Genomic DNA, 15,817 nt, shown 5'->3' with positions numbered 1-15,817 from the left:
TGAAATATGCTAACAGCCCAGACTCTTAAATATTCAACAGTTTTGGAAGTCATTTGCTTCAGTTGGATTCAGTGTCAGTGCTGCTGCCTGCAGAAGTGAAATGTTGTACACAATGCTCTTCCACAACCATGTCTTCTTCTCCAGCATTACTGCTTAGTATTAGTTGAGGCTCTTGAGAGATGAGGATTGAGATGCTTTTCGACATTAACAGCTAAAGGTTGGCATTTTTCATTAATAAAATGAAAATATGTATCTCATGTCATAACATGCTCCTTTCCGAGTTGGTTTTCTGTGTGATGTTTTTGTATGACCACAAAATGAAAAAAGTCATATGTATATACATGAAAAAAGTATTTTATTTCCTAAAAAATACATTTTCACATTCAACAATAAATGGTTTGATCAAGCCATGTTACAGGTTTAGGCAGCGATAATAAAGACGTGGTTAAAAGTTCAGACGGAGACACACTTGGACTTTATCAGATAGTTTAGGTAAAATACATTGACATCGGTTTCTTATTATTGACCTAAAATAAGTCATTAATTGATGACATCTTGTTGCATATCTTACTGGGTAACACTTTATAATAATGAAGTCATTTATAAGCCATTAGTTATTGATGAACTAATCATTTACAAATCATTTGTATATGTGTAATTAAATGTAATTTATTGATACACCACACGACACTAACTCCAATGTGCTGCAAGCTTCACCAGTCTGAACCGGTTTGACTGTACACATAACACAGTAGCCTAGCTGCTGTTGACGGCTACATACAGTGTTTAGCATGTAGACCTGTACATTATATGGGATTATATATTATAATGTTTAGCGTTGTGATCTTCCAAATAGCACTGTTAGAATCAACTAAAGCTAACCTGCTTTAGACTTCCTAGCTAACCTCGGCCTCTAGCCGTGTGGTCTATAATCCTAGCTATTTGCTAGCAACAATGTTCTGCTATATTAGCTAGTAGAAAATGTGATAAAAGTTACTAGTTAGCTATTTAAAGTGACAGAATATGGTGCTTACTACTTTATAACGTTACACCCTCCAGTCTGTAGCTGTTGGGAAACATTGAACTAGCTTACAGATGAGGTTAGCATTCATACAGTTTGAGCTAATGTTATGTTGTCCATCAGGGGAAGGTGAAGCATTTTTTAATCAATTGTTAAATATTAATTTTTTTCTGAATGGAGACAACATTGTTTGGACAGTTTACTACAGTACATCATTTAGAAGTGGTGAATAGTTTATAGGCTACTTCAGATTAACAGCTATTAATTATTATTGTGTCATTTACACATGTAAATAAATGATATGTTAATGATGCTCATAATAAACTGATGACTTATAACTGGTTGTAATAAAGTGCTACCTTTGGGGGATTTTAGAACACATTTGCAGTACAGATTTCAATATTCAATCTGTTTTTACATACAAATTGGACATTATAAAAATGGATATAAGAGTGTGTTATTAAAGTTGTGATCGTACAGACTGCAGTCATAACAAAGAGAGGAAGGAGTGAGTGGCTATATTGTTGAAAGGTCCAGTAGGAATGTGCAGTACACACAAATGGGTTGTGAAACTGCAGTTTCAGCCTCTCGGATGTTTCAAACGTCATCCTGTAATGCGACCATGTTTCACTTCTTCAAAAGGCAACGGAGCTATGTGATGTGATGTGATGTAGCACCTGGAGAGAGTTTGATCTGTACGCTGAGATGCTGACCGTGATGACGTCACAGCTTGGTTTCTAATCAACCATGAGCTTCTTGAGAGAGTTGAGATACGCTGGGATGAGGGAGCTGACGGACTCGTTGTCATCATTGAGGATCTTCTCCCCTCTGCCCTCTGAACCCACAGAGCTGGGTGACCTGACCAGGCCAGGGTACGGAGTGCTGTAACCCTGGAGGAGCACAGACACACCTCAGTCATTATTCAGAGCAACCACGGGATTATATCAACACCCTGCTGCAGAGTTATGGAAGGTTTTAGTGATTATTTAGAGCAAAATAACAGTGTCACTTTAGTTGATTTTGGAGTAAAATTGCAGAATTGTTATTAGTGTACTACCTACCATTCTTAAACAATCAGATCTAATCACTTCCTGACATAGAAAGCCTGTTTCTCTACATACTGTAAAAAGATATATTTAAATGGTAATGCAGGATATTACTGCGCTTTGGTTCTACTCATCATAAAATACATCTTCAACTGTACATTAATACAGTTGAGCACCAAATTAAATCAGTTTATTTAAACAACAGTTTCACAATTTCTCAAGTCTGTCTTAAAACAATAGTCCGGTGTTAGTTTGGTGTATTCATTCCTCCTGTTCATACTGGCTGTTAGACCATCTCTTCATAAAGTCTGTGACGTCAGAAATCTGTGTTGTTTCATTAAAAATAGACCCACTGAATTCTGAGGTATGCTTCACTTCCCTCCTTTTGTTTAATTCTTTTGACAAAAATCCAATCTCTGCTTTCAGAATAAATGTGCAGTAGAATACACTGCACTACATACACAATAAAAGTACAGCAGTTGTTCATTTGAAAATCAAATTGTTGTTTAAAAGACGTATACTAAAAGCACACTTCAAACAACATGCTGATTATCAGCAGGTATAATTAAGAAATGTTAGCATGCTAGCATGCTGCTTATTAGCAGGTATAAATCAGGAAATACATTTATAACTCTACATCACTTTACATCAGCAGCACATTACAGTATATGGTGCATACAGTGCTGAACTTTTTCCACCTGCAGGAGTTAAATAGACTGAGTGTGGTTTGTTAATCTTTTAAGGAACAATGGATAGGATAAAGGATCATTTCCTACAATTATAGGATGAAAATCACTTGATATAGCAACATTATGAACAACGTTCTAAATGCTAACCCTGAATAACAAGAAAACACAACTAGATTTGTCACAACAGAATCCCAATATGCTGAAGCAGATGACGTCTCAGTCATCAGTTGATGGTCTGGTTGATGCCGGTAAGTACTCACCGAGGAGTATCCCTTTCCGAAGCTGCCTCTGTTCTTGGTCCTGATCTTGGTGAGCGCTGACTCAGCAATGTCAGCTCGCTCCTCGGCGTCATCCAGCTCATGGACGGTCTTCCTGTACTTCGCCATGTTCATGTTAGCTTGTTCCTCCTGCAATGACAAACAGACAAGAATGTCATCAGGTGACGTGCTCCGTATGTCAAAAGGTTTAGAGTAAGTAGAGTAAGAGGACGAGGTGACATACAGCCTCCTCCACTTGTCTCTTGTAGGCCTTCATCTTGTTCTGCAGCCTCTCTACCAGCTCCTGCATCCTCTGCTGGTTCTTCTGGTCCTCCTCCGACTGAAACAGCAGCTCCTTCAGCCGACGCTCGTTCTTCCGCAGCGTCTTCACCGTCTCGGCGTGCCGCTTCTGCTCCGAGTCCAACTCCAGCTCTATCTCCTTCACCTGCACACAGACACGCAGCAGTGACTCTGATGAACTCTGACTGTTCAGCAACTGATGACATCATCATGGTTACACCTCGTGACAAGTAAACTGATCTTTGTGTGTATCAACATTGGGTCACTAGGGGCCCACAGCTCCTTTGTGCCCTGGGGCCCCTGAGCAGGTTAATCCGGCCCTGGAATATATTTAGCAATTTTCTTCCCAATGGATGTTGATGTTGGATATACTGTATTTGTTTCCTCAAATGAAATGACAACAATATCTCCTTTCCAGATTTTGATATTTCTTTTGTGTATATGTGGACATTTTGGCCTCATGGTGGTGCTAAAGGAAAGGTCAGAGGGGTCAAACACATCATCCTGTGGGAGCCATGAATATTCATATCAGCTTTCATGGCAATAAGGGTCTGTAAAGGTCAAAATGTCTTCCTCTGGACCAGTGTTGACGGATCCGACCGGCATGTGACTCCGTACCTTTCCCTCCAACTTCTGGATGATCTTCTTGCCTCCTTTCAGAGCCATCTGCTCGGCCTCATCCAGCCTGCTGCTCATGTCTTTGATCTGGGCCTCCAGACCTTTCTTCACTCTCTCCAGGTGGAGGCTGTGCTCCTGCTCCAGACGCAGCTCCTCCCCCACTCGCGCCAACTGAAAGAATTACACAAACCGTTTAACCGTCTGAGACCCGACTGTCTTTACTGTCTTTCAGAGGCTCTAGTAGGTTCAGTTTTAGGGCTTGAGTGAAGCTGCGGATATCATATGAAACTAGAAAACCAGGAAGGAGGCTAAATAACGCTCCAAAGTTGGGCTAACTTTTAGCGAGGAAAAACTGGCATAGGTATAGGTATAGGTACCCACGAGTCTCCCCTTTACAGACATGCCCACTTTATGATAATCACATGACGTTTCTTTCATGCAGTATAAATGTGGTATGTGTATGTGTCCTATTCTAAAATGGTGTATTTGAATATTTCTGCATACTGGGGTCCCTAAACAGAATTACATAAATCGGGCAGTTTACACAACAGAAGTGCTCGCCATCCCATCGCCGAAAAATGCAATCTACAAGTGTCAAAAGTTTTTGATCCCAAATCACAGCATGGCTTTTTCCTCAAGGTCTTGGTGTCTTAATGTGGTATTTTGGAGGGATTATTGATCATTTTAATCAATTCTCCAGTGGTAAAAAATGGTTAAATTTAGCACCAAATCTGTGTAACAAATGGTATCAACCCAAAGAATTGCTGCAACAACTTATGAGACATAATAGAGCATGGGGATGACCATCATATACTTCTATCATAATGTTCTAAACCCTTATACACTTTCACTATTCATGCTATCATCATGTTTATAATTAATTTATTAATTCATGTTTATTTCTGATTTATGACTAGAACAACTTGACACACAGTGCTGAGCTGCATCTCAGATTAATCTTCAGGTTCCCAGCTTTCAGATGATGTACATCACTTCTATGTGACATCTACTGTTGACCTGCTATCTCCCCCTAAACACCCCCTGTACCCCTCTAAAGAAGACAAAAACAGCTCTATTGTGGGTCTCAGAGGGTTAAAATGCATTTATTTCAAGTAACTCTACTACTATAATATCTCAATTCCAGTTGTATTGTATGTGTTTACCTCACAGCTGGCCTTCTTGGACTTGTCTGTGGATCCCCTCAGCTCTCCTTGCAGCTCCTCATGCTCCTGCTGCAGAGTCTGGAGATCCACCTCCAGCTTCCTCCTCCCACTCAGAGCCAACTGGAACTGAACACACAAGACAAAACTTTGAGAAAGTCATCAGTCTAATTCTGCCAACACAGGTTTGATTTCTAGCTGTTGTCTCTGCAGAGAGACACAGCGTATCACCTGGTTGTTGAGGTCGCTGTGTTTCTCACTGGCCTCCTGCAGCTCAGTCTCCAGGGCCTTGCGGGCCCTCTCTGCGCACTCTAGGGCTGCACGAGTTTCCTCTCCCTCGCTGACCAATAGAGTGCAGCGTCGTTCCATGGCCGCCTGCTCCTCCCTGCACTCGTCGTGGCTCCGTACCTCCTCCTCCAGCTGGGCCTGCAGCTCCTGGGGCAGGGGACAGGAATTCTGTTAATAAGCCTCCTAGAAAAAAGCAGAGTATAAAAAACTATACTGTATCTTATCATCAGACCTTAATCTGTTGCTGCATCTTCTTGCTGTTCTTGCTGAGCTCTGCATTGTTCTTGTTGAGCAGGTCCACCTGCAGCTCCAGCTCGTTGATGTCAACCTCCAGCTTCTTCTTCAGCTTCAGCCCCTCTGCTTTGCCTTTCACCTCCACATCCAGACTGGCCTGCAGGGACTCCAGCGCCCTCTGGTGGCTTTTTCTGACAGAAGAGGAGAGTGATGGATTTAAAAAAAGAGGTATTACAAAGATGAACTGTGCATGTATCACTGCAGAGACAGTTTAATGAGATTAGCCTTACCTCTAAAGGTAATGTACTATGACTTTGTTGAAGGAATAAAGGGAGATAAAGGACAGGATGAAAACAATTACAGTTAGAGAATTACAGAGCAATAATGTCATAGGTCACCTTCCAGGCAAGACACAAAATGATTTCCACAAGTAGGAAAAGCAAACTAACTTATTTCCCAAAATGTCAAACTATTCCTTTAAGATAAGATTTCAAAGCAGAGGCAGTTTTAGCAGACCTCATGCTGAGAGCCACGGAGCCAATGCAGCAAAAGCTTCATCACCCTTAGTTTTTTTAACTTGGACTCGGTAACAGTTAATAGACTCACGGTCGCTGGTACAATAAGCAGTTAGAACTTTAGTTATATACTCAGACCATGCAAGGCCATGGATGTGATCAATAGTCATTTAAAAGGGAATGGCAGACAGTGTAGTGGAAAATGAAGGATTGAGAGGAAGCTGATGTACCTAGCGACTTCTATCTCTTCCTCCTTCTCCTGAAGTCTGCGCTCCAAGTCTCCTTTAGCCTGAGACAACTCCAGCTGCAGCCTCAGCACCTTGGTCTCCTCAGCCTGGGAGGAAGGAAGGAAGGAAGGAAGGAAGGAAGGAAGGAAGGAAGGAAGACCAGGGATATTTTTATGGAGAGTTATCCAAACTATATTGAATGAAATGAAACTTGGCATAAAATGAATTAAGAGTAAGCATGTACTGGTGGACTCAAGGGGGGGCAGGGGGTCAGGGGGAATGACCACCCCCTTTGGTGCCCACATGTTTGAACCAACCGCAGCAAAAGTGCCCTCTTAGGTAGATGAAACATGAGTGCCCTCTACGGTGCCCTTCCAGTGGAGAAAACCTCGATCTAATCTAAACACTCATTCACACACCGATGGCACAGTGTCCCGCTCATGGACACTTTGTGTGGACTGGAGGAGCCAGGGATCGAACCGCCAACCTTGAGCTACAGCCGCCCAGTGGAGAAAACATTCAGTGCCCTTTATAGGGTGGCCTTAAAATGGAGAAAACATGATGCCTGGCGCCATGTAGGCTGCCCTACATGCTAGAAAACTCTCTAGGTGTCTCAGCGCATGCAGCTGCCCCTCAGACAGCCTGAGTCCGCCACTGGAATGTAGCACATACTGACAACACAACAGGCTCCAAATCACAAATCACAGCTAATAGGCCGATCTGATGGAGTTCTGTACCTCCAAAGCTGCCTCAGACTCTTCCAGTGAGGCCTGTAACTCTTCTTTCTCCATCTCAATCTTCTTCTTTGCTTTCTGGAGCTCGTGGACACTTTTACCTCCATCTGAGAGCTGGTCTGTGAGGTCGGCTACCTCCTCTGTCAGACAAAGAAAAGGCACACACAAGTCTAATTAAACCATGGTTACTATTCAGCTAGTCCTTAACACCTGCTAGAGGCATCATCATCATCCTACCCTGGTAGACCTTGTTCTCCTTGCGTAGGGCCTCCAGATGCTCCAGGGACTCTTCGTGGGCCGTCTTGAGTTTGAAGAGCTCGCTGGCGTGTTGCCTGCTCTCCTTCTGGCATCCTTCCACCTCGGCCACCAGCTCCTCACACTTCTGCTTCCAGTCTCCGAGCTGCTTCTCCAGGACCCGCTGCTTCTTATCCAGAACCTGACCACAGCTGCTGGCCTGGGACAGAGAACATATGCTCAAAGACAACAATAAAGGAACCCATGGCACTTCAACACTCATACAACATGTCTCCTCTCCCACCTTCTCCATGTCCATGCAGAGCTCCTCCACCTCTCCCTGCAACCTCTGTTTGGTTTTCTCCAGTGAAGAACATTTGGCTTGGGTAGCTTCCACAGCCTCCTCGGCCTCCTGAAGCCTGGCTGCCAGCTTCTTCCTGTGACGCACACACACATTATTTGGACCACTGAGATACATTCAAAGCGTCAAATGTGACAGTTGACCGACAGTCCCAACACAACGTACTTGGTGTCCTCTAGCTCATCTCCGTGCTGGATGGTGTCGGACTCGTGTTTGGTCCTCCAGTGCGTCACCTCGCTGTTGAGTTTGGAGACGAGACGCTGCAGCTCCTGCTTGCTCTCCTGCTCCTCCTCCAGCTGCTCCTTCAGCACCTCGCTCTCCTGCCGCACTGAGCTCAGACTGCTGCTGACCGCCTGCTTACACTGGCAGCCACACCAAACACACACACGTGAATATACTGTATAGTAGGACTTTGAGTGAGAGCAAGGGATTTTTAAAATGTATTTGCATACTGGATATTTTACACAAACACACACACACACACACACACACTGACCTTGACCTCCTCGTCCATATGTTTCTTCAGGTCTTCCAGTTGGGATTGGAGCAGAGTCCTGGAGCGACTCAGCTGGCTGGCTCTGCTCTCTGCCTCCTCCATCTGTCGACTCACGTCTGCATTATCAGCTGACAGGACACACAAGGAAAGTGATTATCACTCTGTAGCATTAAGCACCGTACATGTGCACAAGAAAACAAGCATAAAATGTGATTTCATTGTCCTGTAATTATTATCTCTGTTTGGTTACAGCAGCAGATATGGATTACATCACTGAGAAAGATAAGTAGCAAGGACAAAATGCAGTGTCAATGACTCATCTTCCAGTAAGCTACGCTCATATCTGTGTCTGTTGCATTGCTCTGTGGTCAATAAATGAACACATTTACTTGCCATTGGAAACAAGGTAAAAGTATTTTTTTACATCTGTCACTTGCAAGTCCCCAAACTATATAGAAGAGTGATACTATGTCTCTGCATACTCGCCAACCTTGAGACCTTAAGAAAAGGGAGGAATTCAAAGCCAACGTGGGAGTGTGGCGGTCCTCCTCCAGAAAAATGTGAGTTTCAGAGACTTTGTTTCCTGCATTCTGGTGACTTTGAAAATAACAAAATAATAAGTACACTGCAACAGCATTTTTATATTAAACTTTCGATTTGACCTTTAACTCCCAGGAAGGAAAACAGAATAATTCTCCCCTGTGCTGTGAACTTGCCGTGTGAATCTCTGGAATAAACTAATATTCATTAGTTTATATTTATTTTTGCTCCTGCTTGAGTATTTCTTTCTCTTAGTTCTCTCCATTTCTTTCTCCTTTCTAATAATAATAATACATTTCATTTGGTGGCGCTTTTCAGGACACCCAAGGACACCTTACAAAGATAAAATAATACTGGAACAGATAAAAACAGCCAGACACAACGAAAACACCAGCAGAGCGGTGAGAGGGAATAAAACAGTACCAGTGTTGAGGGAAGGACACAGACTGATGGACACTATATAAGCTAGTTTGAACAGGTGAGTTTTGAGGTGGGATCTGAATGTTGTAAGAGTGTCAGACTGTCGGATGTGTGGAGGGAGGGAGCTCCAGAGCCTGGGAGCAGTTCAGCTTAATGCACTATCACCCATGGGTGCTGAGGCTTGAGATGGGGGTGGTCAGAAGACCAGCTGAGGATGAACGCAGGGAACGGGCTTCTCTCACTCAGTGAAGGTCCTTTCAGACAGATTATTTCAGATTATTTCCAGCGGCTTGCGCCGCCACGATGGCTTTTTGCGACAATGAACAAAGCCCAACTTCAGGTGCTGCATGCTGTGGCGAGCTCAGCTTAAACATGAGCTCAAACTGCGCTGTGTCGCGAGCACAGACTGCTCTCTTCCCCTGAGAAATGACAGTTGGTGTAGCTCTATTGTCGTCCGGGTTGAAACAGTAGGGATCATACACACTGTTCAGTTCCAGAAACAGGCTGAGATAACGAAAAAAAAACGGGAGAGGACGATGAAAAACGGGAGTCTCCCGGGAAAATCGGGAGGGTTGGCTCATGTGTGTCTCCGAAATGTTCTTTTAAACAAACAAAGGTTTTGTTTATATTCAGTGTTTCTCACCAAAACACATAGTGTGTACTCTTGAGGCCTAACAAAAGTGTTGCATGCATTTTCTACCCAATAAAACATTTGCAAAGTAGATTTTTTAATTTATTGCAATATTGCATTGTTTACATCCATGTTTGCAGTCTCCTTCTTCACTGTCTTTTTGGCAGATCACTTTGTCAACAAAGCAATTTGATGCACGTGCTCACACAAGTATCTTAATAGGGCAATGGAAGGAAATAGGTTCCAATCTGTCTTTCAGTTATTTATTTATCAATTTATTTAGTAATTTCCACCTTTTTCTGTACTCTCCTACATGTGTTATATTTTATTTAGAGGTTATGGGGTGTGAGGTGGCTGTGAGGGTTGGGTAAGGTGGTTAGGGAACCATGCCAGTACAGGAATGGAGCACACTGGGGGCACACTGTTTTTACAGTCAGCGTCTTCTGGGGTCCTACATGAAATCACTTTGTTGCAGTTTCTTTCAAGAGCCATAACAAAAGCAAAATATGGCAAACCCTGGCTCAGACACTAAAGAAACTGTACGTGATGGGTTAGATGACTTGAACAAATAGGATCTTAAGAGCATCTGTAATCGCCTCCGAACACGACGAGAAATGAACATGTACCTGTGAGTCTGTTCCTGGCCACACTGAGCTCAGTCTGGGCCCTCTGCAGGTCGTCTCCTCTCCTGTTGGCGTCGGACAGCTGCTCCTCCAGCTTCTTCACCTGGCTCTCTGAGGACGTCTGCAACATAACACCAACACCCCAGCACACATTACACTCACCAGTTCAAAATGTTAAAAACATTGTGACAGTGACCTACTGTAGCTTCCTGACCTTGGCTTTCTGTAGACTGTCCAGAGAAGCAGCCAGCTCATCCACCTCCATCCTCAGGTTCTGTTTCTCCTTCTCCAGTTTGGCCCTGGTCCGCTGCAGAGCCTCACACTGATCGCTCAGCTCTGCCATGGCGTCACTGTGCCGTTTCCTCAGAGACGCAGCCAGCGCTTCTGACTGGACAGACGTCTCCTCCAGGTCACGCCTCAGGCGCTGCAGCTCAGCCTCTCGCTTCTTGTTCACCTCCATCTGTAACTCACACACACGCTGTATGTCAAGTTCTGTATTTAAGGCTGCACAGCTTACTGTATGTCCTGAGGCACCCATAGGATTGTATATTGTTTGTAATAAGTACTGCGTATGTCCAATGTAAACCCATCAGCAGCAATATTAGTCGCTCAGAGCAACGGACATAGTATAACGGTTGGGTCCTGACCAAGAAGTCCTGACCAAGAAAACCTGACCAAGGGGTCCTGACCAAGAAGTTCTGACCAAGAAGTGCTGACCAAGAAGTCCTGACCAAGGGGTCCTGACCAAGAAGTCCTGACCAAGAAATCCTGACCAAGAAATCCTGACCAAGAAGCCTTGACCAAGAAGTCCTAACCAAGAAGTCCTGACCAAGGGGTCCTGACCAAGAAGTCCTGACCAAGATGTCCTGACCAAGAAAACCTGACCAAGGGGTCCTGACCAAGAAGTCCTGACCAAGAAGTCCTGACCAAGGGGTCCTGACCAAGGGGTCCTGACCAAGAAGTCCTGGCCAAGAAGTCCTGACCAAGAAATCCTGACCAAGAAGTCTTGACCAAAAAATCCTGACCAAGGGGTCCTGACCAAGTGTCTATATATGTGAGGAACTGGGAATGTGAACAGGTTGATATAGTTTACCTGTGAGGCGCTGACCCCTCCTGCTTCCTCCAGTCGGTCAGTGAGATCATCCAGTTCTCTGGTCAGATCTGCTCTCTGCTTCTCAATCTGCCAAAAACAGAGCAGTTAAAGAATGGTAACAAACATTAAGTGTACAACTTGCTACTAAATGTAGATGATATGATTATAGATAGTATGCTTCATATTACGCCAGAATAAACCATTAAAGGGACTATTTGTAACTTTCAGAATGTCTTGTTAACAGCGACACCTGTGGCCGTTAAGTCAACGAAAGTCAGCGTCGGGCTCGCGCTTGCTCGCTCTAAATAGACATGAACGAGCATCGCTCAAAACAGTGAGGCGACACACGTCAGCTAAAAGCACAATATCACTCTACAGTATATTTCACCTGCTTGGCAGTAATGTTAGCTGACCAGACGAAGGTCTCTCCATGAATCACTGCTGATCCTAGTGTTGGCTTTTCCTGCCTCAGCGTCGGTGCCGGGGCTCTGAAGCAGGAAAAGCGGGTCAGTGACGGAGCTCCCTAGCGAGACATGTTATCGCCTCCCCGAACGGGTGCTGGTGTCTCCCCTACGAGCGCAGTCGGGAGACACCGGCACCCGACTGCGGAGCTCCGTCACTTCACAAGACACGGGAAACCTCTGTTGGTCTGGAGGAGCTGCAGCAGTTATTTCTGCACAAACGTCCACTGTACATTCACTAGATATTCTCAGAGCTAAACTAACTCTCCTGCAGTGTGTAGTGAGCGCGCGTTCACGTCTAGAGGTGGAACGAGAGAGCGAGAACACGCGCTGTCTGAGTGAAGGCAAGCAGGCAGAGGAGCAGAGACTCCGGCCACACGCGAGCGTGCATATGCAAGCGCGCATGTGTTCTGACCCGGTACATTTATACGCTTAAAAAGTTACAAACAGTCCCTTTAAGACTGCTGCTGTCATAGTCACAATTTATCCCTGAGTGGACTGATCTTCTATCTGGAGTCACAAAAACCTTGCATCTAAATATTCATCAACATACATATGTTCACAATTCCTTGGTCAAATGATTGTGTTGGTTGAACGCTGTGACTGTATTAAACCTTCAGGCAGAAGACTTCATCTATTCTGGCCCTATTCAGCAGTCTTACCTCCTAGGACAGGATATTTGCCCACCAGGGGATCAGTATGATTGACAGCCCACAAGGGGAAGTGATCTTTCCTGGGGTCAGAGGCCAGGAGAGTAACTGGTATCCAGGTTAGCTGCTGTCACACAGTCCAAATATTATCTGTTAACTCCTGTTTCCTGTGGAAGTTAGCCCATGCTCTGTTCACCGCTAAACATCCTACAGAGCTGCTAAAGGCCCTTAAAGCTGCATTCATTGATTCTTGTTGGCTAGTTGGGGACAGCTTAACAAGCTGTAAACACCACATTGACATATTATGGCTAACATGCTAACAAACAGTTTCCTATTAATACATGCAGAAGACACGGAACAACATTACATTGGATTTAATGGATGTTTCTGGCCACCTGCTGAAGGTTAAGTCCAATATTCACTTTCTTTTAGCTCTGTTTTGGTCTCTACCAACTCCTGGGAAAAATATCCGGCAGCTCTTTAGCTGCTAAATGCTCCACTTTGTTCACCAGGTGGTCACTAACTGTGTCTGTCTGCTGTTTGGTGATGGGCAGTGGGGTTTTTCAACACTTTTTTCGGCCGCTGCTGCTTGATGAGAGCCATGAGAATGAATCAAACATTATAGTTGTGTGAAACAAAACCAATTGGCTCAATGATGCTACAATGCTCGGTACTATAGAACTGAGGGTAACTGCAGAGTGAGGTGATAAATCTGGGTTTTTGTCACTACATTCCACATCTTTCACATTAGTCATTTGATCCATTGTTAATATAAAAACATTAGTGCAGCTTTAACTTTGGCTCTGTTTTCAGGCTTTAATAATTGTAGCCCGTGACAGGAGACTTTGACCAATCACAGGTCATTTCAGAGAGAGAGCGTTCCTATTGGCTGTGCTCCGGCTGGTGGGCGGTGCTTGGTATTTCCTCAACTGGTCTCAACAATTCTTTTAATCATATTTGCTCCATTTCTATCCACTGCAGCTTTAAATAGGTGCTTTATTTTAGTCCCAAACTCAAATATATCAGTGTAATAAAAGTTTTGATTTCTCATAAATACAATACTGTTTCAGAAGAAATAAAATTACTGACAGAATAAAAAAAAAAAATCAAAGAAATATCAGCATCGTCAATATACATCTGGATCACAATCAAAATCCACACTGGCTAACCTGGTATGATTACATTTAATATAATAATATTTTTTTATATAATAAAACTTGATACCTTACATCAAAAGAATTACAAACTGCATAGAAATGCAAAACAAACAAAACACATGAAGCTTCAGAAATGAATGAATGATAAACTCCTCAGCAAAGTGGTCAGAGAGACCCTTCTCACGCTCAAACGTGGCACAGCACACATGGAGAGAGTTTATAATCCCGGGCCATTACACGCACAAACAGCCAGCGCTCTGTAGTTAAAAGCACTTGTTGTTTTAACGCCGATCTTTTACAGCTGTTTTAGAGGCGGCCGTAGATGTTGAGACTGGTCTGTAAAGCTGCAGTCTCAGGCCTCCCTGATAGACAGGGAAGGGAAAACAGATGATACTCACTGGGGGGCCCACCAACTCATCGCCCCCCCTCTCTGTAGAGGGTTAACACTGAGCACTCGGCTCACTCATCGCTCTCCTCCGCACTACTGACTGAGTCAACAGCTCCTCTGGGTCAGCACCAGTCACTCCCATTCACATGCTAATAGGAAGTCAGTGCTCCCAAAGTCTCCTGAAGGAGGAGGCCGATTCATCTTGGTTTGCACAACAGCCTGAAGGAGTAGGAGTAGGTCTCTGTTCAGTGTATGTTTGTATATGTGCTCTCTAGTATCCATCCATGTCCTCTGCTTCCTGTATGATGGAGGTTCTTCCCTGACCTCAGCTGCATGGTTTATTTACTATTAACACGTTTAGGTGAGGTACACTACCCTGAAAAGAATGTGAAAGTGTACTTTACCAGCAATGTCCATTACAAGTGTCCATTAAGCTGCATGTACACACAACTACTGTAATAGTAGAGTACATCAAAGCTTATCCTGGAACCACTTTTGTTATATCTTAGCCTTCTCCTCAGTTATTAAATTAAAATATGTAGAGAAAAAATATATACTGTAGGTGTTGGCAATTCTCAAACAAACCACAGTCAGAGAGAAAAACATTGAAAAATGGTATGCATTTTAAAAGCTATAAATTGATGACTAACCTCACTAGGAGAACGGTGGCTGGTTTTGACTGTGAGGTAAACTTCCTTTAGCGGTCTATCTAGTCATGCAGATGTTGATTATCCAGAGTAACCAGGACATGCTTTCCCAACAAACACACTGCTGTTGGATTTTACTGTTGAAGTTTTCAAAGCTTTGAGCACCACAAATAAAATGACATTCATCTCCGTTGTACTCAGGCAAATAAAAACCCAAACTATCTGCATGGCCAGAGAATATGTTTTTTATTAATTTGGTTGAACTGAGGCTTTATTAACATCTCATTCTTTGGTGAATAATTCCAATATGGCGAACATGTTAGCAAACAGTTGCCATCCACCAGACACTGAGCAACATTAGCAGTGGAGTAGTTTTTCTGATAATCTGATAAATGAAATGAAGTCCAAAATTCTCTCTAAATTTAGCTCTGTTTTTGGTCTCCACCAACTCCTAGGGGAAATATCAGTCCCTTTAGCAAACCAGGTGCTCCACTTTATCTAATGTTCCCCAGCTAGCTGCTAACTTTGTCTGCTGTATGATGCTTGACAGATAGCGTACAACTGGTTGAAAGTAGCAGCCTGCTGTGACTGAAAGCGAGGCTGATGAGCCATGATCAAAAGAGAACAGTTTTAGGTGGGAAATCCCAAACAATAAGCTAAGAAGCTAAAGAGCTCAGTAGAGCTGAGGCCAACTGCAGAGTTGGGTATGTGGGTATGTCACTACTAGTGACCCCTGTCACATTACTCAAAGTCATTTGACCCATTGTTCATATAGAAATATGAATTTGTTCACCTTTCTTTAGTACGGGTTTCAATTGAGACTTTTAGTGTCACCTGATTTAATAAGAGTCCAATTCAAAAATATTGATGGCATCTCTGTAGTTGTCTTAAAGATTACATACCGGTTGTGTGTGTGTGTGTGTGTGTGTGTGTGTGTGTGTGTGTGTGTGTGTGTGTGTCACACACATACAGTATATGTGTGTGAGAGGGTCTGGCATTCCAGTTGGGAGGAGATCCATGGAAAGTA

At 43.6% G+C, this 15,817-nt stretch overlaps 1 protein-coding gene across 4 annotated transcripts in view; it reads right to left on the bottom strand.

Annotated features, from left to right (window-relative positions):
- Positions 1-338: 338 nt before the first annotated feature.
- LOC141758804 (putative uncharacterized protein MYH16) overlaps positions 339-15,817 on the bottom strand; it is a 78,354-nt gene continuing 62,875 nt past the window's right edge. For all 4 annotated transcript variants that reach the window (XM_074620490.1, XM_074620489.1, XM_074620488.1 and 1 more), the window contains 16 exons: positions 11,488-11,574; positions 10,609-10,854; positions 10,398-10,515; positions 8,181-8,308; positions 7,850-8,046; positions 7,628-7,760; positions 7,327-7,543; positions 7,093-7,229; positions 6,359-6,462; positions 5,612-5,804; positions 5,323-5,526; positions 5,095-5,220; positions 3,932-4,102; positions 3,258-3,458; positions 3,017-3,163; positions 339-1,911 (listed from right to left, as the gene is read on the bottom strand). In XM_074620490.1, coding sequence (XP_074476591.1) covers positions 1,759-1,911; positions 3,017-3,163; positions 3,258-3,458; positions 3,932-4,102; positions 5,095-5,220; positions 5,323-5,526; positions 5,612-5,804; positions 6,359-6,462; positions 7,093-7,229; positions 7,327-7,543; positions 7,628-7,760; positions 7,850-8,046; positions 8,181-8,308; positions 10,398-10,515; positions 10,609-10,854; positions 11,488-11,574 — 2,562 coding nt within the window. In that variant the 3' untranslated portion in view covers positions 339-1,758. The remainder of the gene's footprint in view (positions 1,912-3,016; positions 3,164-3,257; positions 3,459-3,931; positions 4,103-5,094; positions 5,221-5,322; positions 5,527-5,611; positions 5,805-6,358; positions 6,463-7,092; positions 7,230-7,326; positions 7,544-7,627; positions 7,761-7,849; positions 8,047-8,180; positions 8,309-10,397; positions 10,516-10,608; positions 10,855-11,487; positions 11,575-15,817) is intronic.

The sequence above is a fragment of the Sebastes fasciatus genome, chromosome 20 (genome assembly GCF_043250625.1).
Source record: "Sebastes fasciatus isolate fSebFas1 chromosome 20, fSebFas1.pri, whole genome shotgun sequence".
In the NCBI taxonomy this organism is placed as follows: Eukaryota; Metazoa; Chordata; class Actinopteri; order Perciformes; family Sebastidae; genus Sebastes; species Sebastes fasciatus.
This window is presented reverse-complemented; position numbering and strand designations above follow the sequence as displayed.